At 39.4% G+C, this 25,109-nt stretch overlaps 1 protein-coding gene across 6 annotated transcripts in view; it reads right to left on the reverse strand.

The window, feature by feature from the left end:
- Scalloped (TEA domain transcription factor 1 homolog scalloped) overlaps positions 1-25,109 on the reverse strand; it is a 151,017-nt gene that overhangs the window by 31,813 nt on the left and 94,095 nt on the right. For all 6 annotated transcript variants that reach the window (XM_070297375.1, XM_070297390.1, XM_070297349.1 and 3 more), the window contains 2 exons: positions 7,620-7,744; positions 3,911-4,049 (listed from right to left, as the gene is read on the reverse strand). In XM_070297375.1, the coding sequence (XP_070153476.1) occupies positions 3,911-4,049; positions 7,620-7,744 (264 nt within the window). The remainder of the gene's footprint in view (positions 1-3,910; positions 4,050-7,619; positions 7,745-25,109) is intronic.

Consider the following 25,109-nt stretch of genomic DNA (forward strand, 5'->3'; position numbering starts at 1 on the left):
ATCGGTACACGCATCACGGTGATTTCGTAATGTCTCCCTCTTTTGTAAAGCGCGATAGGTTTATGAGGCGAAACAAGTGGAATTTATAGCGAGCGATGAAATTTTCTCGGGCGAATTTTTCAGATATTCCCATCAAAGGCAATTAACAGGTCTTCGTTAAATTCTGTAGAACGTAGCCTGAGCGTGCTTTATCGCGGCCAGATTATATCGGATCCTGATTTTCTCTTTTTCCAGTCGTTCGTAGGATTTTTACGATCAACTGACGTTTCGTGCGTCTGCGCGCATGTTGGCTTTGTTATTTCTTCAAACTTGTGCAGAGTATGGTGGTTCTCTCTTTAGTGTGGAACTCCATGTTTTTTACTAACTATAAAAAATTCATTTTTAAATGATGTACCATGTACACATCTCTCTTTAATATATTCTTGAATTCGTGAACAGATTCCTATAATTCGTGTAATAATTTCGATATTATTGGCGTTTTTGTTAATGAAAAATCAGCCATCGATTTCTACCTTCTCTTTATGTATCCGGAGTTGTATCGTAGAATGGCTTTTCGCGATTTCGTGAGATCTTCGAATTGTTTTTATCATATTTATAATCAATAATGCATTGCACGTCATATACTTTTTATCGTTTCTCGGCGGTGAGCTCTCGGCGTGGGCGTCGGCGTCGGTAAGATGAGACAAAGAGACGGATCAGGGTAAAAGAAACGGGCGCGAGAGGAAGGAAGAGAGGAGATAGGACGCGGAAAGGTGCGGAAGGGAGAGAGCATTGAAGGAGGTAAATTGCCCCGAGATATTTAATTCCGCGGAAAGGCCGAGGGATCTCTCCTTTATTGGATCGGCGAGTGAGCAACGACGGGCGAGATAAGTCTCGCCGTCGGATCGATGGCCAATCGCGTTAAGCGATTTTCGCGCCTCGTTATCCTTTGTTTCCATCCGGCGAACGATCGGCCTGCATCTCGTCGACGACGATACGGGGCATCGACGGCGATGCTCCTTCGTCTTCCGTGACGTCGAGAGATCGATCTTATATCGCGCGCGCGTTTCTTCTCTCCTCTTTCTCTCTCTTCCATTCTTTCCTTCATCGTCTGTACGAAGAATCGCTGACTTTCGCATTCCTCAATGCTAGGGGAAAATTACCCCATGAAGGGTAAACTGCTTCCCTTAAAGAGAGAAAGAGCGACTTATCCACTCGACTTCCCGATAATCGACAAGATCGCGCGAAAGCAATTTTCAATTGAGATACATCCCCTGCAACTTTGTACTTTAAAAATCGCTCGTTTCATCTCGGGAGATGTCACGAATTAATTAGATTTTAAACGAGATGGAGAAAAATTTCCAAAACAGTATCTAGATATACAGGGTGTCTGACATGTAAGTAGCCAAACGAAAAGTGGAGATATCTCGTCGGACACCCTGTATATATGTATGTATGTATGTGTGTGTATGTGTGTGTGTGTGTGTGTGTGTGCGTGCGCGCGCGCGTGTGTGTACGCATTCATATATAAAACATACATCTGGTGTCGTTAAAGATGGCAGTAGTAGAGGAATCTATTCATCCGCAGATATATAATGTTTAACAGTTCAATATCAATTAAGCTTATATAATTAAAATTTCCTTTAAATCGATTAAGAATTATCTAAGACATATTATCTATTGAAATCTAATTTTATCCAGAACCGTCTAATCTTCAATATTGAACATTAAAATATAATTGTCTTAGAGATTAATATCATATTTCTATCCTATATAATTCACATTTTCTAAGATATTCTATTATAAATACATGTTATATATATCAAAATATAATAATCCAAGTTTATAAAATACAATGAATGCCACACGCTACTATTAAAATTCCTGTGAAGTAAAAATGAAATGAGAATAGCAGCGATACGGCGCCGCTTCGACATCATTGTCGTCGTCGCCGGCGCCGTCGTCGTTGTCGTCGTCGTCGTCGTCGTCGTCGTCGTCGTCGTCGTCGTCGTCGTCGTCGTCGTCGTCGTCGTCGTCGTCGTCGTCGTCGTCGTCGTCGTCGTCGTCGTCGTCGTCATCATCGTCGTCGCTGTTGCTGTTTTCATCCACCAGTACTGTCGACGCGGAGGAGTTTGAATTAAGCTCCATTTTCATAGAGCGCGCGCAGCACGATTGAATTGCCACCCGCTTGGCTTTTCGCGCCAAGTGCTTTCGGAAATTAAGCGACATTGTGTCCTAACGAATGGGATTCATGCGAATACGGCCTACGTTCTCCTGCCGAACAGTCTGGAAAATTCGCTCACCAAGACTTAAGAATGAAAGGAAAGTGGCAGTATACGCGCAGGTTGTAACCCCGCAAATACGAAGGGAACCAGAGTCAATTTCATGGTTCGTTTGCAGCCCTTTTTCGAGAATAATAACAGACGCGATGTAAATTATCCATCTTCTTAGAATTCCTATAAAAATTAACAATTTTCATTCTTTTAATCGAGGAAGGTGATCACTTCTAAATTTATACGTCTGCACAAAAAATAGAAGCACTTTATTTTTATTTAAAAGAACTTAAAAAGATATCTTATTTATACAAGTTTAAATAAGTCTAATTAATTATAAAACATTTTGAGATATGTCACTTCTTTATTTCTCCCCTTCTTAAAATGCTATCAACTATTGCGCATATATGTATATATATGAATGTATAAGTATCTCATTGAAATATACCTATGTATAATGTTAAATATGAATCTTAAAACTCAATTTTATATGTAGAAATTGCATCCACTTGTTATTCATCATTGCTTTTTCCCAGAGATCGGAACAACGCGTAGAAAAGTTCTATTCACCGTTTGTCGAAGATATCGTATATCAATTCATCCGCTGACAATTTATTATCATTCCCCGTAAAAAAGAGCGAAGATATACGACGACACGAATTCAGCGGGAAAGAGAGAGAGAAGGAGAAAAAAAATTAATACAAAAGACGCGCAAAAAAAGAGCACAAGTAGGAGTTCGCGCGTTGGGGCCAAAGGGGAGAATATTCTCCTTCTCGAAGACGAGACGTTATTGCCCCGGTGGTGAGTTCATGGCGGTTAATGGTTTACGGTGGTGGCCACACGGCGATACCGCCGGTTCTCGTACCAAGCAATATCTGGTCAGTCACGTAGACTGACCTCAGCAACGGAGCAATAACGACGCCTCGTGTCTGGACGTTTCTCCGTCGCCGTCGTCCCGTACGTACGATAGACGAAGATGGAAGGGGAGAGAGAACGAGCGGAGAGGGTTGTGCTTTCCGGTGGCGGTTGCACGAGGAACAGTTTATTATTATTATTATTTTTTTTTTTTCAGATTTTTCTCAGGTGGTCTTGGGTGCACTTTGTACGAACGCGAACCTGCGGCTCAATCGTTAAGCGAAATAGATGATCTTGCTAAAATGCGAGCGTATTTGAATCGATTGTCGATCGTTAAAGCTATTATACAAATTTTACAACGATTTCGTCATTTATTAAAATTATACCACTGTAAAATCGTTCGAAGCATAAGCTAACGTCAAAGGAATTAAAAGTAAAGAAATTTTTTTGTATTAAATTTTTTTTATATAATGAAACTAATCAAACTAAAATTATTTAAATTAATTTAAAAATTATAAATATTTAAAAATATATATATATTAATTTATATATTAATTCTGTAAAATAAAGCCGTAGGAAAAATTTCGTGTGCTTTTCAAGTTTATATTATTTTTTAAACGTTACGAGTGTATTATTTATTCAAGCCTAATCTTCTCATTGAAGAATTTTTGTCAGCTTTTGTGATTTTATTATGTATACGTATATAAGTATGGGAAATTTATGCAATCTAAAATTCGTAATCAGAGAACGTTTTTATAAAATAGAGACACAAGAACGATAGACAAGGAAATTGCGGGACTCACCGTACATCTTCCCTTCGTCGGAAAGGATGATTTTGCGTCGACCGCATGGCGGATATATGGTAAGAGCTTCTTGGAAGCTCTGTTCGATATCCGGCGACCATACACCCTCCGCGTCCGCTGCCGACAGGTCCTTCTCGTCCTGGAAAATACAGTCATCTAATTTAGAATAATCCAAGGGAGAGCGAACTGTAATTACACAGCGCATCACTCATAGTCATATGTTTTTCATCTTTAATAAGGTTCTAACGGTTCTCATCAGCAGAGAAAGATACAACATATTACGCGAAATTAATTGGCTAATTTTACGTAGTATGTAATAAATATAAGAAATTAATATTTCTTATATCTGTTATGAGCCTAACGCTTTGACAAAATATGTTACATAGTTTTTAAATTGATATCTGTTTTGGCAATTTATTAATTAATCCTTCACACTCTGGTGTAGAAATAAAATCGGCGGAGTGATTTAAACCATGCATTCTCTATGCATTTTTTTTTTTTTTTTTTTTTTTTTGGTAAACAATCGAGCCAATAATAATAAATAATTATTATTGGCAAATGTCATTTTTTTTTTAACATATGTTGCAATTAGATTCTCAGCAACTCTTGTCAATTTTCGATCGAAGCATTCTCAGTATTCCGAAACTACCAATTTCATCGCGCGGACATTCATCACGTTCTTCACGATCGCATTTCGTCTTGCGGGAGTGTCTTCGCCGCGATGCACTTTGGCGACGCTGTGCACGTTCGACACGAGAAAAGTTCATTTATCTACGATTCCGTCGCTGACCGCGCGCGCGTGTGATTTATCCACCGGATCAATCGCGAGCGTGGCTGGACCTCTCGGAGACCTTCCTCCCGTCGAAACAAAGGATCTCCAGGAGCCGCGAAGCCACGTCTGGCCTCGATTGAGCGTACCCTCGATTCTCTCCTTTCTCGACGAATCGAGCGAGCCTCTCGCGTTCTATTTCCGTTTTTCTTTCGCCGACATCCGTCTCATCGAGCTTCGTGGCACGGTGTTCCATAGGATGTGTCTTTAATTTCGATCCGGCAAAGGGAGTCGAACGTTTTTTGCCCGAATGTACGATACACTGGAACAACATCTAGTAGTCCACGGTAATCGTCGAAACCGGAATTTCAACGAATCTAGAACCTCTCCGTGCTGCACGAAGAGCCGTGAAACGGACGATTATCCCGGGCGTTTAGATACCGAGAAGTGTGGAAAGGGTGCGAGAAAACACAAGCTTGTCCGTTCCGAGAACCCTAGTCACGTTCGCTATGTTCGATATAATATCGTCGAGCACGCAATTCAGAACGGGAGACTTCTCTCCAGATGGTACGAAAAAGTCCTCCATTTGATCTCGTTCGTTTTGAGGATCGAGGACTAAGAGTAGATCACCGACAAACGCTACCACGAATTAATATTAATTTAAATTGCTAAATCAATGAGGATAGTTTACCGAGAATATTAAACAAAAAAGAGAAATATTATTTATCTCGTTATAAATAAATAAAAGACATAAACAATAAAAAATAAAAAAACAATAAAACTTAATAAATAAATAACTTATATAAATAATAGATAACATAGTAGAGAGATGATAAATAATAAATGGAGTAACATGTTTAAATGCCTCTTCATCGTGTCGAAGAAACTTAAAAAAAAAAAAAAAAAAAAAGGAGCAAGGAAAGAAAGTTAAATTGCAAAGGCAACGTCTAGCTTCGAAGTTATTTCGCACTTTTAACTCAATTTGCGCTAAACTCATAAATTAATGCTTAACTAATTCTTCGAATTTCCGTGATACTATTTGGTTCTATTACAGTAGAATATATGGAGAAATAAATTGTACAAATAAATTAAAAATAACCAACAAAGCGGTTTAATCTTTAATTAAGGCAGCAAAGGTTATTGTTAGAGAGAACTAGAATTTGTTTGTTGCATAAATTTTCTCATTTAAAGGTTTCTTTTTTGACATCGAGTAGATCTTTTTCACTATGAAAATTAATGCTACGCAAACATTGAAGAAATTATAAGATATATTAATTATAATATAAATTATATTATTCAACTTTGAGTATCTCTCTCGACGTGATGCTAGATTTCTTCTAAAATTTATATAATGATTTTAGGATGACACAATTCTTGATCAAATTGAAATAATTCTCTTTCTCTGCCGAAATAAAAAAATATATTCTAATTACAAAGTTATCTAATTGCTAATTAAATTCTGCAAGCATAAATAAATAATAAAATTTTATTCTTTCATTAATTTAAATCTAACTTAATCTAAAAAGCTAAATTATATTTTAGCAGAAAAATATTTTAAGTATTAAAAGACAATGATACAATAAAAATTATTAATTAGAATGGATCATTTTAATGTGTCAGCTTCCACTTAGTTTTTCATATCAGAAAAAAAATTATTTTGGATAGAAAAGTTTGACAATTTTTTTAGAGAGAAAATATGATTTGGGGAATATACTTTTTAAATCACGTGCATATCCATATACGTCCATTAAAAAAATTAGAATTTTATTTAAAGTAAGAAGAAAACTAGAATAATTAAAATGGTACATTGTACATATGGGTGTGTCTTTATTACGATAACAATAATACAAATATCAAAATGATCCAATATAAAAAATACAATCACTACAATGATTGTACGTATACCGAATCACGGTGACAACATCGTGTTGCGACTGCAACGACGAAAGATGAATGACCGTTTAAGAACGGGGTCAAACAAAGTGATGTTACCGAGTCCTCGACATCCGGCCAGGTGTTCAAAAGCGGATACTCGCGTGTCCAGTGGCACTCACTCGTCTGCAGCATCCGTAGTCGGTAGGCCTTTAACGACTTTGCTAAAGACGCGGTATTTAATCGTACATTTCTTTCGCGCGCGAGAGATGAATCTCCCGCTGGACCGGCGAGAAGCGCGTGAGGCCAGCTAGGTTTTGCGAGTACGGATGATTGCGCGAACACTAACGCGGCCGTTCACGAGCGAGCGTAGTTCGATAAGAAACACCGGATGCCAATCGAGGATGATTATGCCATAACTGTAGACGAGTGGAAATTCCGCGTGCCCGTACGTCGAAAACAGAGAGATTTTAATAACCGAACGACCATTTATTTGACACGCCATTCATTTCATCCAAGATGTCGAGTACGATTGTGTTCGCTCGAAATGAGATTCAAGGCATCAAGTCAGAATTAAATAAAAGATAAACAATCTTTTAAGATGTTTGAAAAAACTTACGGAATACAGTCTTTAAAATTATATGCATTACATTTGAAAAACTTGACGAGATCAAAAAATGTATATAAAAAAAAAAAATTGATAAGAAATCTTTTACTACATTATATTGAAGCGAGATCATTTTGGAAATTTTTGATAAGAAAGTCTCGATTAATTTTGATAACTATCTCAAAAAATTACATCTATACTTCGCGAAGATTTTTGTTTACAGCTTCGCGTAAAATAATAAATATCCTTCGATTAAATCTTTTACCTATACTAATTTTAAACTTAATTTTTAATTTAATTTCAAATTTCTTCACGACAAACGTAAAGATGAGCCAGAAAAAGAAGCTCGTTTCTTCGAATTCCGGTCGCAGTAAATCGCAATAATTAATTAAAATAAAAAAGAGGCACAATTACGCTTTTACATTTGGCGTAGCCGTTCTTAATTGACATAATTGACTTACATCGCTAATTTCGCCAACGTCGAGGTTCTTCGTATCCGAGCCGGAGCCGTTGGCGTCGGGCGGCGGCCCGGAACTCGCGGGGGTCCACGGCGCGGAAATGGTGTCGGCTGCAGCCACCGCACTGCCTGCAAACAAACGAGGAACAACTTTGGTTTATTAACATCTCGCGGAAAAATCCTAGTCTCAAGCTGAGCTCGCGGAGCTCGGGCGCACTCGCGAGATGAAATAGACGAAAATGACTCGAATTTATTTCGCGCAGCAGAAAGTAATGACCATAAATTAACTTCCCACGAAAGTTATATTCGTGGTATCGAAAGAATAATATGAGAAAATTATATGTGAAATAATAATAAAAATTGCTAAAATAAAAATTACGATATGCGTAATAGCAGAAAAAACAATCTCATAATTTTATTACACCTCTTCCTATAATAATAATAATAATAATAATAATAATAATAATAATAATAATAATAATCTCTCTTAACGGTAATAATATAATAGTTAAAATATTAATGATGCTGTTAATCGTAATATAGGGAAAAGTTATAAAATTTCTCAATCGCCCGTAGTTTCACCATCAAAGCCATTATGGTACTTCCGGGACACCCTGCATATAAATTCCCAATTTCACATGCGTTATTGTTTCTAACAATGTACGCGTTGCGGAATAACGAATAATAATTCCGCTGGCCATCATGCGGCGAGCTCGTTTTCGACAGAGCGGAATATTATCCTATCGGATTATAGTTATGGGAAACGGCAGAGGACAGAGAGAGAGAGAGAGAGAGAGGAGGCACGCGTACATACACGGGGTTCGGGGTAGAAGTGATGACGGAAAAATCAGCACATAAAAAATCGCAGTCCCAGGGGATGGGGAGGGGGGTGGGGTGGGGTGGCAGAGGGAAGAGGATAGAGACGGCACTTGGTTCGCCGTCGCTTTCTACGCTCGTTGGAGCAACAAGTGTTTTCGCTGATATCGCGTATCAGTGCCACGATGGCAGGTGGGGGTAGTTCGTAGGCGGTACACTCCGCCTACCGGGGGTGGAGTGCGTGTGTTAAACCCCCGGAAGAGACCCCTATCCCCGACGGGGTTGCCGGTGGCGGTACGAATCCCGATCACGCAGCAACAACCATCCCCGAAAGCCGAGTGTTCTCCCCTTATCCCTCCCCCTCCTCCCCCCCACCGTCCTCGTTCGATCCCTTTCTCTCCCTACATCCTCCTCCCCCTCTCAACCCCCTGTGGCATTCATCGCGATGACGAAATTCATCGGAGAATCATTCGCGGAGGCTTATGTGCGCATGTGCCGACCATATTCCAGTTTTCGGGGGAGAAACAAGACGGATAATTGTTAATTATACGCAGATATTCGTATTACACGTTACACTTTATGCGTTTGCAGGAAAATACGTCACGTTCTTGTAAAAAAGATTGCGTTATTATTATATGTATATTTAATATATATATATATATTTTTTTTTTATCTTAATATTTATTATAATAGTTAGTCTGTTCTGTATTTACAAAAAAAAAAAAGGAATTACTCTTTCGAATAAATTTTTTGCTCTATTATTTTTTTATGTATAGTAAATATTAGAAAATATCCATCGTTCGTTTTGTCCGGCTAGAGAATTATTCGACTTGTGAATGGCACGTTTGCGGTATCCTTCATAAAAAGATGAGCGAGTCAATCCTCGGTACGTAATGTTTCTCGCGAAAATGCACGGGCGATCGTCGTGGCCAACGGTGAATATGCGAGCGCAATGCGCAGTTTACAAAATGAGCGGTGGCTTAATAGAGATGCGAGACGCACGTGCAACGAGCTACGTACATATGTGCGCGCGCCGATATGTGTGCGTTAACACGTGTGCACACGTGCACGAGTTCGAGCCGAAACGGGCAGAAAACATAGATCACAGAGAATGATGTATGGTTGCATTCGGCGTGCTCGCGGAGGAAGGAAGAGGAGAAAGAGAGAGAGAGAGAGAAAGTGGAGATTACCCACCAAGGGATGGAAATGTTCGGATGAAGGATAGGGAATGACCAAGCACACGGTCGTGATAGGGTGCAGGTACTTTGAGAGGGAGGCGCCTCTCTCTCGCTCGCTCTCTTGTCGGCGAAACCTCGGAATGTCCTGGCGGCTACTACTATAATCGCGGTAGAGATCGCGAACGTGCCACGTCCTTCTCCGTTATCCGTTCTGCTAGGATATTACGGTGCTAGATTCTCCCTGTTCGGTCCGGCTTGTTGAGTAATGATCGAGTCGCGACAAATTTTCGGCTTGCGAAGGAGGGATGGTGGCGAACGCGCGCGCGCGCGCGCGTCACTCGAATAGGCCGGATTCAGTAAATTGCTTAGCTTCCTCTGCTCGGAACCGCACACATTTAAAGTGATATTTAATGAATCTTGTAATAGAGTAATACATAATTTCGCACCCGCAAAGCGATACCGATCTTTCTGTATTCGCATCTTGGTGTAGAGTTCTTTTCAAATTCATGTCATACTTATATAAATACCTCTTATAAATAATTTATAAATATCCCATAAATATGACGTGCGAATATATAAATATATACGTGTCATATCTATTTTGACAAATATATAATTGTATGGCAAATCACCGATCTCGTGATTTTCTATTTTACAAGATTTTAGCTTAGAAGAGCGGAAAAAAAAATCTCTTTCCATTTCTTTTATCGTGAAAAAAAAAATATTAGCAATGCGCAATTGAGTAACACAATTTATTAAAGGAATGCAAAGACGTTGCATGTGCGCCTCCGAATAAAACTTCTCAATTTAATACTCAGTATTGCTTTGTTATATTTTACATTAATTCAACTGTGTTTAGACTATTAAATTACTGAATTTCGCCGTGATTCTACTGAAATGAGAATTATGGGTAATGTAGAAGTCTACTATCCGTAGTAGAGGTTGCAACAATGCGACGAATGAAGAAACTTGAGAAAGAGAGAGAGAGAGAGAGACGAACGTTTTGGAATGTCGCGAACATTTGCGAGAATAAGATTGCCACGTCCATCTTTCAACACATTCTTGCAAGTTTAGTTCCGCAGTATATCGTGTGCGCAATGAACCTTATGGCTGTCAAAAACTCCATATCGTAATTTTTGTTAAACACATCGTCATTCCATCTCTTTATCTGCGACTACACACATATATGCTATATTTTTAACAATTAAAATAATAAAATTATCAAAAAATTTGCGGCGCTTTTCGAATAACTTTCTCAGAATATCACAAAATTATTGATAGAAATATGCAAGAACAAAGTGTAAATTATTCGTAAACCTTTTATCTCATCTTTGCATTTCAATTAACAAAAATGTAGCATAAAAATTTCACGGGATTAATAAACCATTATTCTTTCATATTTCGAATAGACTCCTCGGCGAATTCGTCATCGGGAAAATATCCTTGTTCGCTTTATCCTCGAATATATAATATATGTATATATATAGACATATGTATCAGCTGCGAGGGTGATAGCGAATGCCATATATGCGGTGGTAGTTGTGGCACTGGCTAAGTTGTAAATTTGCCGTATAACCATTCGGGGGTGGCTCTGGTCGAGTAGGCCAGGTTTGTCCTCTCTATCTCTATTCATCTATTTATCTCCCTCCCTATTTCTCTCTCTCTCTCACACACACTTCCTCGTTCCGCTTTTCGGAGGTAGACGACGAGGGGGCGAGCGGCAGGCAGAATGGGGGGATGAGACAGGAGACGGGGGTCGCGTAGAAGCATTCATTGCAGGGACCAGAGGGTGGCTTCGGTGGAATGCGGCCCGTTTAATATCGCGGAACATTATATATCGCCTCTCTTGTCCCTACGTTGGCCGTGCCGAGCGCGGTATAACGTGTGCAAACACACTTTCGCGGATGCATATATCGTATGTACAGCAACCTAGCCACGATGACGACCAACGACAATGTGTCCGATAACGTACTCACTCGGGAGATCTCTCGAGGATACCTTTTCATAAACTCCGACGAATCTTTCGCGTAAGCGTTGATAGTTATTTATCGCCGTTCGCCGATGAAAGTGAAAAAGCCTGATTTAGTTTGCCGGTTATTCCACACTTGACTTTATCCTTTTATCCGATCGAGTACATTTTGCGGATCTATATTGTATATGTATATAAGAAATGCGGCAGCATTGACCTTGTCAAGAAGATTTATGTAATTTATAATTTCAAAAGCGATATTAAAATAGAGAATACTTTAATCTCACCTAAGAAAAGACAAAAGAGACTCTCGGAAATTATTCGAGATTATGTGAAAAACTGATCCTCTTATCTGTTTACGAGTTTGAACATTTTTTTCTTTAATTTTCAAATTTATCTATATCTTCTCTCTCCGTATCTTTTTTACAAAAGCTATCGACAGATCATTTTTCTTATGAAAAACAAAAAAAAAAAAGTTGGAGAATTCAAGGAAGTAGAAGTTACGTCTCGCTGAATATTTTTCAACGTAGCGAGTATTGTCGGATGATAAGATTGTAATATTGTCCATAATACCATCGTGAGGATACGATGACACGTTAGATAATGGCGACAAAAACGTAAGCATTTTTCTATCGCCATGACGAGAGACTTTTTTTTCTCTCTCACGTAAATTTCCGGGAAAAATTAATTATCATCTCCATGCTGGCCGCGAATTTAATACGGTCGCAAAATTGATTAAGAGACGATGCCGCTCTCTCGCGTCTTTTATGTGCGAGCCATTAAGAATTCTAATCGGTTCTGGCACGAGCCACGTCTCGATATTATCGGACAATTATACGCGCGGAAAGCCATGAGTAAAGTAAAAAGTTCGCGAGAGAGCGATATAGTCGATTTTATATAAATCGACCACGACGGATCAGGCTTAATCGTTCAACGCCCGTTATACAGTTTAGATAAAATATCGCGTTAAGTAGCGTAAAAAAAAAAAAAAGGCACAAGCTGTTGAAAGGACGATTAGGCGGAAATTATTGTTTCGTGTTAGTATTTATTTAATGCGGAGCAATATAACAGACATGGAATGATTAAGAATAATAATGAATGACAAAAAATATGTTTAATTCAATTAAATACTAATAAAATTTCAATTGTTATTTTGTAACGTTCGTTACATAACGTGTAGAAAGTACATTTCTAGATTATAAAAAATTACGAGCATTATGTCGTATATTCTAACTATATTTCAATTGAGAATTACATATTAAAATTTATTATTAACTTCATTATTATATTTATTATTACCTATATAAACGTTTCTTTTATATCTTTATATTTGGGCCTATTACATATTTTTTTTTTTTTCCTTTTTCTATATCAATTCACTGGTTAATGAAAATTCCTAACTAATTTTCTCGATAATGAAATAACAAGTGTTCTTGCATCAAGCTGTTCAATTTCTTTGGCGAGCTGAAAAACTCGCCTGTAGCCACAACAGGTGTGCGCGTCTATTCGATACGCGATACGCGCGCGATTGTGATTAATCGCCGTTTCGTTCAATGAAAAAACAAGCGAGCTCGCGATCCCCTCGTATATCGTGTTCTCGTATAGATACGTATTCGCTCGTTCTAAGCGAGTATCACCGGCAGCGCGGGGTGAATCATCTCTTTTGTATTTGGAGCTCGAGCGATTGAAAAGAAAAGCAGACGCAAGCAACGCAAACGACGCGCCTGCCGCCCGCGCGCGCGCGGGAGGGGGGGGGACGAAGTAAAAGTGGGGAAAAATAATAAACGCACTTGAAGCTTTTCGCGAGAGCGCGTGGGTTGGCGAGAGGGGTAACCGGGGAATACTAGGGGGAGAAGAGATCGCGCGCGGAAAATATTGGCAGATCCCGGAACGCGCCCCGGGAAAGAAAAAAAAACGAAACGATGCGATTCCATCGAGAGCTACGGTGTGCGCGTTCACCTCTTTAATTCATGGAAAACGAGAAAAAGAAAAAGAATATACGATAACCCGCGTACGCAGGCAGTGGGGAAACAGTTCGATGCATTCAGCAAAGAATGGATCCGCGCGAGGAAACGAGGTAACGCGATGGAAATCGCAAGAAACGCGCGCGACCCACTTTCGCGACCTCTTCAATTAGCAGTTTTGCCCCGATCTCGACGAAAGAGAGAAAGGGTGGGAGAGAGGAGAGAGGAGAGAGAGAGAGAGAAAGTCTCGATAATGTTTTTCCACGATCAATGTGTCTTACCGTCGCGCGCATTCGCTGCATCGTTAACAACCACCGCCGGTTGTCTATTATGCGCGGAAAAGGATCGCGGTGTGGGAATCGTCGTAAAATCAAACGGTGACTCGACACTCTCTCTCTCTCTCTCTCTCTCTCTCTCTCTCTCTCTCTCTCTCTCTCTCTCTCCCTCTCTCTCTCTCTCTCTCAAGAGCGAGATTCGCGCTGCACGAAGGCGATTAGCGGAGGACTGGCGCGCGGTAATTATCGGGTACCTCCGAGTACCCAGTTCGTTAGGATCCCGGAATAAATTGGGACGAGATAATTCCAACGACGGATGGAATCTCGCGGGGCGAGAGATTCGCGAAAAATAACGCAGCGTCCAACATCCGGTCGACTTGAAAAGATCTTGAAACGACGAATATTAAAACACCGTTATCTCGCGACTAATATCGCAAAGATATGTTTTGTTGGATCGAATAAAATTTTTGCATCCCACAATTACCAGCGCGATAAATTGCGCAAGCTTACGCGAGAGAATCATACCGCCCCGTCTCCTCGTTAAAGTAAATCGGGAATATGTACATAAATCGGATGTGATTCGGGGATCGCGTTTGGAAAAAGGGAGGGGCGGGGGAGGGGGGGAGGGATGATGTAACGCTCGTCGTATTGTCGCGCGCAATTAGAGAGATTAATTTACATATTGCAGGATTAACCGTTCGACCATGAATTATTCAGGGATATGCTAATGTGTGTCGGCTCCGAATTGAAGTCAATAATTGAATGCTCCTCGAGAATAAGAGCAGGGAGCGCGAGCCGTCGCCGGGGAAATCGTGAGGGAGAATCATTAACCGTATTATATTCATAGAAAACGAGAGCGCGCGCAGGTAAATGGGAAAATTATTAACCGCGCGCGAAACTAACCGTGGGCCGCGTAATTATAATGCGCGCTATTTACTTTCGAGACAATGCGGCAAACACGCTCGTAAACTAGAAAATTTATATAAAGTATTGCGAGACCACACAGTCCCATCGTATCTTTCAATCGCGAATTTTGCGATTAATCTGAATATTGAATTTTATAGGGAAAATATTACAAGCGATTAAACATCTAGAGATTTTCTCGAGACTAGTTCAGATAATACTATAAATAAGTAGACAAATTTTAATTTTATATAACCCCAAAATTTTTAAAGATTAATTATAAAAATATTCAAAATATCGGATGTTTAGAAAAGTACGAATATAAAGAATATAAACGGCGTCTTATTTTTTTTCATAAAAGAAAATATTGTACAGTTTTCGTTTCTATCAAAGTACGTAAAAGCGTATTCAAAATATGTAGATATATAAAATAGAATGTAAAAGTAAACTTATGCGCTATATCTGTTAGGTAAAAACTAATGATGGTATGTACGTACGAACCGCTATTTTCAAACGCGTCGGGAATAATCGCGCCATGTAATTTCGCTTCCTCGCGTTTTGTGATACATTAAAGTCGGTACGGAAATAATCGCTCTTGCGAAATAATCGGCATAGAATTGGCTGAAATTAGAACGGGCGACAGGATTAATATCGAATCCTCGCGGTTCGCCTAATTCCATCAGCCTACGTCTATCTCGGGTGTACGCGCGTCGCGGCAAAGGTTAATACGGTTTTAATGACGAATAATCCAATCTTCCGTCAAAAACCGCAGCGACATTGCCGGCGTAATAAACTCTCGAGACAAGGAGATGCGAACTAGACGAACACAGAGATTGTATGCATGTGTGCCAGGCAAACACGACGGTAAACTTAAACGAGCGAGGAACTTGAGAGCGTGACTGAGGAAGAAGTAGAGAAATCGTCGAGAAAGCAATATTAAGAAAATATGAGGAAGACGAAAATGGAGGACGCAGATGAAGAGGAAGAGACAAAGAGATATGAAATACAAAGCCGAAGTGTCAATGGGAATTCTCGGTTGACATAGATTTTTATAACTATAACGATTTTATAATTATCGATTTTTATAAATTATTTAATTTATAATCAATATCACGAGTATAGTAATTTAATAGCTATATATAATAATGTATATTATTCACAGAAATTTTTGATTAAAAAAAAAAAAAATCAGGATTAGATTTACTTCTTGACTGCAAGAGATTTACAATATCCGATCGATAACTTTGCGATTCGTCACCATCGAGATAATCAACTCGACTCATTTTTCTCTCTCTCTCTATCTGCTTCCTTCAGCCTTCATCCTTAAGATTTCGTCGCTGTCAAGTGAACAGCTGATTCTCCTCGGTCTCGTGGGAGAAACATTATCCACGGTGTTGATTTACAGTTTTCGATACAGCGAGCAACAACGAGGGGAAACCCGAAGATAACACGACTATAAGGCAGGGATAGAGGCAAGAACAAAAGCGAGGGAGTTGTTCCCCCTTTCTTTTTCTTTCTCCCTCCGAGACGCTCTAGAGTACCGAAACTATCCTTCTTGTTTTCAGAAGCTAGTTCGACGAACGCGTAGAAGCCGTCGATCGAGCGTGTAGCGTGTTTCTTCGCTCCTCGCGTTCGCCGAGAAGACAGCTGCCGTTGAGGCCAACAACCGGTTTCCGCTGCCTCCCTTTCCCTCTCCTCACGCTCTCCTTCCCTTTAAGATCTTCTATCCCGTCCCGACTTTACGTCATTCAGGTTCTCGTATCGTTGCACGGTCAAAAAAAGGGGAAAAACGATCAAGGTACGACAAAGCGACTGCCGGCGGCGGCACCTCTCGCCCATTCGGATCACGATCCATGGCTGGATCATCGTCCGGTAGGATCCTTGTTTGGTTTCGTGCGATGACGATTGAACGAGACCTGGAGATCGTGTTACTTTGACGCAGCCCGACACAATCCCGACACACAGTCGCGTGTAATCAATTTTTTTTTTAAATTTCTTCGCGAAAGACACGAAGTAAATCGAATCTTTTACAATCGTACGATGATGCGTTTCAACAATTTCTGTGTCGATATGTATCAAATTCGAAAGTAAAATATATTAATTATTTCCACAGGTTTATACATATAAAACAGATAACGGAGCAAAAATGTATAAAGATGTTGTTTAAAGATTTTTCTTAACAATTATCCATTATAGATTTCGGAAGCGAGCTACCATATATAACGGTATTTTGATTTCGTTAGGCAGTAGCGTATTTTAAAAGACGAATAAAAAAATTGTCACACAGCTGCGAATATCGCCGGAGCAAACGCGATGCGGACGAAGAGAATTCCGTCTTATTAAGAAGTTCATTATTTTAACGACCCCCGAGCAACGATGTCTCCGATAAGAGAGAAAGAGATGGGGACTTGGTGAATATTTATCAGCCAATATCAGCCTTATACGTTGAGAAGAAGGCAAAATACAGCGCGTGGATGTACCGTTAGTTGATCGATTTGCATAAGATCGCTGTTTCGTGGCTACGTCTCTCGAATAAGAACGCGATCGGGAGGATGGCAAGAAGAGAGACGTGTAGCCTGGCGATATAAAAGCCGCGATACGCGGCATAATTCGCGTAATTATGCGGGTGCATATTACGCGATATCGGCGATACCCTCGGTAAGAAAATAGGAAACGTGTTGACATCGCCAACTAGAAATTGTGCGAAGGGTAGAGAAATTAAGAACCAAGTGACAGCTCGGATAATCAGTTTTGTCCGTCGTTTTCTTCGAAGAGATTCAGACCCGTATAATTTTGATGAATTTAATTTTCGAGAAATTTCATCGTAAATAGAAAAAAATGCATCTTTCGTCTTTCGATTTTCTTATCGTTACGACAGATATGCTTTTCGTGTCTCCAGAGCAAGGACTGGGACCGATTCGGATCTCAATGAATTCCGATCTCGATGTTACTGACACACGTGAAAATAATATTCGTGTCTATTTTTGTTGTCTATCAACATCGATGAAACTATTGTCGCTATTAATCTCTGATTTATGTACTATCTGGATCATTATAAAATTATATTATATTAATTTTATTCTCCGGAAGATTCTTCGCATGTTCAAAAACTTTAGCCGAGTCATTTTCTCTACTTTCATAAACTGGAGAGTGAGTGGCAAAATGGTGTCGCGCGAATTAATGCGATACGCAAGCGCGATTGCAATTTATGCTACGATTATTACCGTAATTTCTTATATAAGGTAACGTTTCTGCCAGTCACGCTAACGAATAGTTAATTCCAAATAGGTAGGTTACTTTGAGACGCAGTAAGAATCTATAAAGTTCGCGCTTCGATGAACGCGAGAGCTGATTTTCTGCAACAGTTGACGTGAAGGTGAGCAAAGTCATTCTCTCCTTGTTGCGGGAATGTAAAATGTGCATAATGATACAGGAAAATAAGAATGCGTATCCTAGATGCACAAAATTAGAATCTTGAATATTTAAATGAAAGATTTAAATACGATTATAAAGATTTGATGAAAATATTGAAAAAAAATGTGTTTCAGATTTTATAAAAGCGCAAAAAAGAAAAAAAAAACAATATCTTAATAATTAATTGAAATTGTGTCAAAGCGTGAAATCTGTGTCTTATCATAATAAATCAAACCAAAAGTTTTATGCATTCCATATATAAACATATATATATTTTAAGCCGCGATTTTAATCGTGGCTTAAACTTTAAAGACTGCTATTAAACTTGACGAATACTATATTAGCATATTAGCGTCTGCTTGTTATACCCGTGTTCCTACACATATGTTGTTTCAAGGAAGTTGATTCGAATCGGAAACCCTACAACAATGTACGCGTATTACGTACATTGGACGCGTTGTGGATGTTTTAGGTAACGTAGGTAGCAGGATGCCACAGCCGCATCTCAGGAGGATCATTTAACCGAGATAATTGCCAAACATTGTTCACCTTGTTAGCCGTTGTAGCTCGGTTGGCAAACTTGAGCGAGTTAATAAGCAACACACCCGAGTGACGGCGACGACTATAGCGATGACTATAGGGACGACGATAGGTGTCAAGGCAGAGGTCTGAGCGCCGAACCGTGTATAAATTAGCGTCTTCAATTTGTAATCGATCGCCTTGACTCTCGACAGAGTTATGAGCGTTGCTGCGGCAAGGCGATGTCTTGTTCGTGTTGCGATATTATTCGCAACATATTTGTATCGCGCTTCTATTATTAGTGTGTATCGCGAGAGACTAAAATAAATTCAATTACCTTTTAGAATTTTAATATTCATGATAATAAATATTTTAAAATATTTATAAATCTTTAAAAGCGTAATAATTACATCATAATACATTATATGATAATTTATTCTAATAATTGGCTCATCATAATCCGAGCGTAAATGTTTTAGAATGTTATATTTATATTTATTTATATGCATCTTTTCTTTTTATTAAATCTTGAATTATGATATTCTTTGATAAAATCTATATAAAAGATTATTTATTAATTAAAATACTGCAACTATAGCTTTTATTATTCTTTGTAGAGTTTTCTCTTTATCAGAATAAATATTATATAATAATATCCAATATATAAAATAATTTGAAATTTACCTTTCAATTTCTGTAAAAAGATGCTCATTTGAAATAAAAAAGATTTGTTCGATATCGTGGTAATTTAATTTTTTAGCATAATGCATCCAAACTACCGATTTTAGTAACAAGTTCTCAACAATTCGCGTTAATGAGATAATTATAATTCAATAAAATAGCGGAGATGAATCTTGGTCGGGTCGGCGTCTCGCAGCCGCAAGCCTGAAGCGAAGACGTGCGTTCGTACGAAGGAAAGAGCTACGAAGAGAGTTAGATAAATAAATAGAGAAAGAAAGGAGAGATATAGAGTGAGAAAGAAAGAAAGAGAGAGAGAGAGAGACAAGCGAAAAGACGTAGGTAATTAAGGGCCGTAGGAAGGTTCTAACTGGAAAGCAAAGTCGAAGGGCGCCTCTCTTCTCTTCTCTTCTCCTCTCCTCTCCTCTTCTCTCCTCTCCTCTCCTCTCCTCTCCTCTCCTCTCCCGAGAGGCGTGAATTACACGGCGAGGCAAGCGAGCCGGCAGACAGGCTCATTGTCCTCCGCTAGTTTAATTAATGCAGCTGAACCGGCAGCTCCCTCGTATCCCACTTCCATCCTCCCTCCGTCAGACCCCGCGTCCACTCCTACTCTACCACCACCACCACCACCACCACGTCGCCAACCCTGTCTCTTTCTTCCGCCGCACCATCCCCTTGTGCTGCCGATCTCATGTATAAACGCACACCGTAGCCTCGAACGATGTACGTGTAACCTACCGGGGGCAATTCCGTAGACCCGACAATGTCGTCCCGTCTCTCGTCTGGATTTTGATAATGATCCGTCAATTAGTCGACGGATCAGCAATTCAGCCGCGCGAGCTGATGCCACTTCCTTTTAACCCTCCGAGACCGACCGAGATACTCGTACTGTACGTATATACATATATATGTATCACGTATGTATAGATTATAGATCTTTTGCAAATCGAACAAGGACGATCGATCTTGAGCGTATTTTTAATTATTTTTATTACAATTATTTTTTTTACATTGTGCATCTACTGCGTAAGATTGATGATTTAAAGCGATCGCGCGTATTAATTGAGAACCTCGAGTTTCTTATGTTTGCCGACAATCGGGGTGGAGACGAATGAAAGAGAGAACGAAGAAGGATATAGGAGAGATGATTTATAGAATAAAGAAGAAAAATAAGTAGACGGGTATAGAGAGATTGAAGAAAAAAGAAGTAATATCGTGACCTTCTTCTGTCTTACGGATATATCTTTGAGGGAAACGAGGAAAAGCAAACTAGATGGACGAAGTCTCTTCGTCCTCTCCAATGTTGATCCTATTCGGTAGCGTAGCAAGAAAAAAAGAGAAAGAGAGAGAGAGAGAGAGAGAGAGAGAGTCGCAGCGAGTTCTATTTTTTTATTTCTTCACAAATTTTGTCGATAAAGCGACAGAAACTCGAGTTTCAAGACTCAAAGATTGCAATCGTCTTGCAGACTTATTTCACTGAACTATATCACGGTAATTATGCTATTGCTCTCTTCCGAGAGGAAGATTCTCGGCTCCTTTCGTTCCTTCTCTGGTGCGGAGTTTTACAAGAGGGGGGAAAAAAAAAGGAGAGAGAGAGGCTCGGGGTCAAGGTGGCGCTCTGTTGCCGACTCTATCTTCTTATTGTCAGTAAGAGGACTCGAATAGCGTAGTGTCTGGACGTGCTCGTGAAACGCCGAGCTCGATCATCGGCCTGATTGAATTAGCTCTCGTACTTGAGAATAACTCCTTCCCCGCCCATCGAAAGTCATGGATAAAAAATTCTCCGCGTTTGAATGTGGAGCGACCGGCTTCGACACGTTTGATCTGTCGCCGCTCGTAAAGCCGAGAGACGACGATCGGCTCTCGTTTCCTCCTATGGAGAAGAGCGATTTTATCTCCTTTTAATTCCTATTAGTTTATCGCGGCAGATTCATTTTTGAGATAGAATCTCCAATAGCCATTACATGTGTCGAGCATCTCAAATTTATATCGGCTGCTCGTTCGAGGCTCGTTGAGGCCAGATTAAGATAAGCCATTGTCTCATTAAAAATTAATGTCCAGACAATAATTACAAGAAATCGTCAAAAATAAAAAATAATTAAAAAAATATCTAAGAAATTTAGAAAAATCTCTGAAAGGAATCTAAAAAATTTAAATAAATGATAATGATATAATTTTTGCTACCTTCCTTTAATATTTTAATTCGAGATTTAGTTACTTTAAGAGAGAGATTATTATAATACCAAATATTTTTAAAATAATTGTCCTTCCGGTAAAAATTTTTTTTTTAAAAGGAAAAATTATATCGAATTCTTCGAATAATCTTTAAAATTGAGATCCTGAGACATCCTCTCACTATACTCTCGAGACTCGCTAGTACTCTCCGAGTTGCGATCCGACGAAATTAACGTCGCTCGTAACGAGCAAGTTGAATGAAAAAAAATTAAGTACTCGCAAACATCCGTGCGTTTTATATCGGCGGCAACTATATCACGTTCAACCGGTTGGATGCTAATTCTAGGTTTAATTCTGATTATCCGGAGCGTCATTGTATATAGCGAGAAACCGGTTAACCCAGTTAGCGATCTCCAGGATAGACACACGCGACTTTTCGTGCCAGACGATCGTCGCCGATTTACCATCACCGTGACATTTCGATGCGACGTTTATTATTCGCCTTTAGAAAGAAAGAAATGCGGTCGACGTGTATCTGCGAACGATCAACTGATAACGACATAATGCGAAATTCGTTTCCTCCCCGACAGCGATTTTTAAATTCTAATAAAACGCTAATAAATCGCAAATCTTGCTGCTCGTAGAACGAATTTCCGAGATAGATGAGCGGCAGCAGCGACGACGAGCGAGAGAGCAGGTGGATGCGCTTTATCGATTTTGGCATACCAGACAAGTTGCTTCTACTTTCGCGGCGATAATTCGCCGACTCCGGTACCTCGGCTTGGCGCGGCTTAAGTCGCCCACTCGGAAAGTTCATCAGCGTGCAACCTGCGAAAGCTCCCAGATTCAGGTATTTCTCAACCCCGAACTAGTACGGACATTCGCGAAAGAAAGAGCAATGGTTCGCTATTCCCGCATTATACTTGTATCAATAATAATTAACGTTTAGAATATATATATAAATGTACAAGAGAAATGACATCCATAAACTTGTCACGTGCGCGCATATATTGCTATTATTATTTACACATATAATTCTGCGCTCTACATTCTTCTCATATGTGTATTAAAATAAATAAAACTATGTATAATCAATTTTGCCAACACTATTTTTCTCCACAATAGACCCTTGATCGATACAGAATCTATGTAGTTTCGTATATTGCGTTAATAGATATAGTAGAAATATTTGAAACGACCAACGAGACTTTTTAAAGTATCAACATTGCGCGCAAAGATTTGACCAGTCGGGTCGAGTAAGCGAGAAGTAGACGTAAAAGAAGACGAAGAGCCGCGAGAGAAGACGAAAGGAAAGAGGTAGACGGACGTCGGGACGCTATTTATATTCGATGCCGAGGACATTCAACCCGCAAACACCCCCGCCTTCCTTGACACGCGTATTCTCTCCTTCTATCTTCCTCTGTCTCTCGCTTTATCCTTCTACGTGCTCATCTCGTACCCACTCGGTGGCGACGGGATAAACTCGCGAATAAATCTTCTAGCCATGTAGCTGTATACCTTCTCCCGTTCTTGTCCATGCTTCGCCCTACATTCTCTCATCTTGCGGTCCGAGTGCCTTACCACGGATTATTCGAGGTAGACACAAGCGTAAACGAGCCGGTTCCCTCTGGTAATTTGAAGAATTAATCAACCGGACGAACAAAGATTTCATCTACAACGCTGATCGATGGCCAAAACCAAGTATCATTAACTTTACGCGCATAACTGAGCAGTTAAAAGAGAGAGAGAGAGAGAGAGAGAGATTTTAATTAAAATAAATAGCCTCCATTCGTTAAAATAAATAAAATTGAAATGAATAATTTTCATTAATTTCTTGCAATAAATTTCCTTATTACATTAGATTAAACAATAATAGTTGCTATTTATAAGGATAAATAAAAGAAACTGAAAAAACTTTGATCAATTTTAAGAGAATTAAGATTTTAAAGTGTTTAATAGCGTAATATTTATGAATGATATATCACCAAATTACCACCAATGTTATTATTAATTATAAAAATATTTATAGTTCTCTTTCTTATTACAAAGAATCAATGCACAAATTTCTGATCAATGATTAGCCTTTTCATAGAAATATCTCAACCCCTTCGAGTTTCATCATGCTCGCATTGCTGGCGTTGGATCTGGCTTTTCACCCTACGATGGATTTCAGAGTCTATCGGTCTTTCGCGTATCGACTGACCGCGCGACATGCAAAACAAAGAAAAATCGTTCGAAGTGGAAGGAAAGCAGACGCAAAATTAGATTTCCAAGCGAGGTCGCCGCCGCCTAGTGTGCGTCGTGGGGGGATAGAAAAAAAAAAAAATCGACCGAAACTCAATCCATCCGACGAGCTCGTGTCGAGAGAAGATAGAAGAGACATATAGATAGATGGATAGATAGAAAGAGAAAGAGAGAGAGAGAGAGAGACATCCGGGAGATTCGGTTCTCGTTACGATTCTATGGGTATATGGATCGAACGAGAGGCTACAAAAGGGGAAAGAAGAGAAGGGAGGAAAGATGAACGCAGGCAAAACGGAGTATCATCCACGGTTGTAATTAGAATCCTCTTGGTGGAAATGGTTCCGAGGCTTCGGAAGACTGCCGCGCCTCTCTCGTTTCTCCGTTTATGATCCTTCAGCTAGGTAGATAGGTGTAGATTGGTCGATTGTCTAGTTGGTACGGCAACCAACGACAATGACTCTTGATCCTTTCGCATGTAGCCGGAAAAAAGAATAATTTTAAAGACGGATTCATCGCGCAATCGTCGTAATTACGAGATCGCGCGAGATTATTATGCGAAATGTTTCTTTTTGTGCGCTCTTTTGTCTCTTTCTCTAAATCTTCAAAAATTCTATAGGTATAGAGTGCAAGTAAAGATATCTGCAATCGTAACGTTATTTAATAATTGTATCGTAACGATGACTGGGATGGAATTGGCTGGGAAGGTGGTTTTGCTTGAAATTAAAAACTCTCTCGTTTTCAATTTTAATTCGACTTGATTTACTTGGTTTGTATTCGTGGTTGTATCGTGAAAGATTTTTGTGTAATTTATTTTTTCTTTCTGGCTAGTATTTATTTTTAATATTTAAGTTTCATTTGAGTCGACTAATCTTCATCTCGATATAATATTAAAGAATTGTTATTATTGATTTATAGTGCAGCTATAATATGTCGCGTTATCTCAATTCAAAAGAAACAGATTGTGCTATATAAGCTACGATAATATTGTAATCAACTTATGACGAATCTTCATTGATTATCCTCGCATAAAATCATAGATAAGATAAATGAAGAAGACGCTATAAAGTTAGTAAAGGAGTCCATAACGGAAAGGTACGATTCTGAGGTTCTGGTTTGCTCTTGGCGATCGGCCAATGTACGAGGTCGTTAAGTCTCGTGTCTTTTAGTACAAGAAATGAAAAGTCGTAAGGGAATCGAGAGAGGGAACGGATGGGAACGGTTAACGGAAGTTGACAGCTACCACGACGGTCCGATTGAACCGTCTATATCCTTTCACGAACGGTATTTTTAGTCACTGTCTGACATTCTATCTACGGATGAGATCGAGTTCAATATATACTCACGAATCTAAACCAGCTA

The sequence above is a fragment of the Polyergus mexicanus genome, unplaced genomic scaffold, assembly GCF_030449975.1.
Source record: "Polyergus mexicanus isolate NDT 795.1 unplaced genomic scaffold, iyPolMexi1.0 SCAF_1, whole genome shotgun sequence".
In the NCBI taxonomy this organism is placed as follows: Eukaryota; Metazoa; Arthropoda; class Insecta; order Hymenoptera; family Formicidae; genus Polyergus; species Polyergus mexicanus.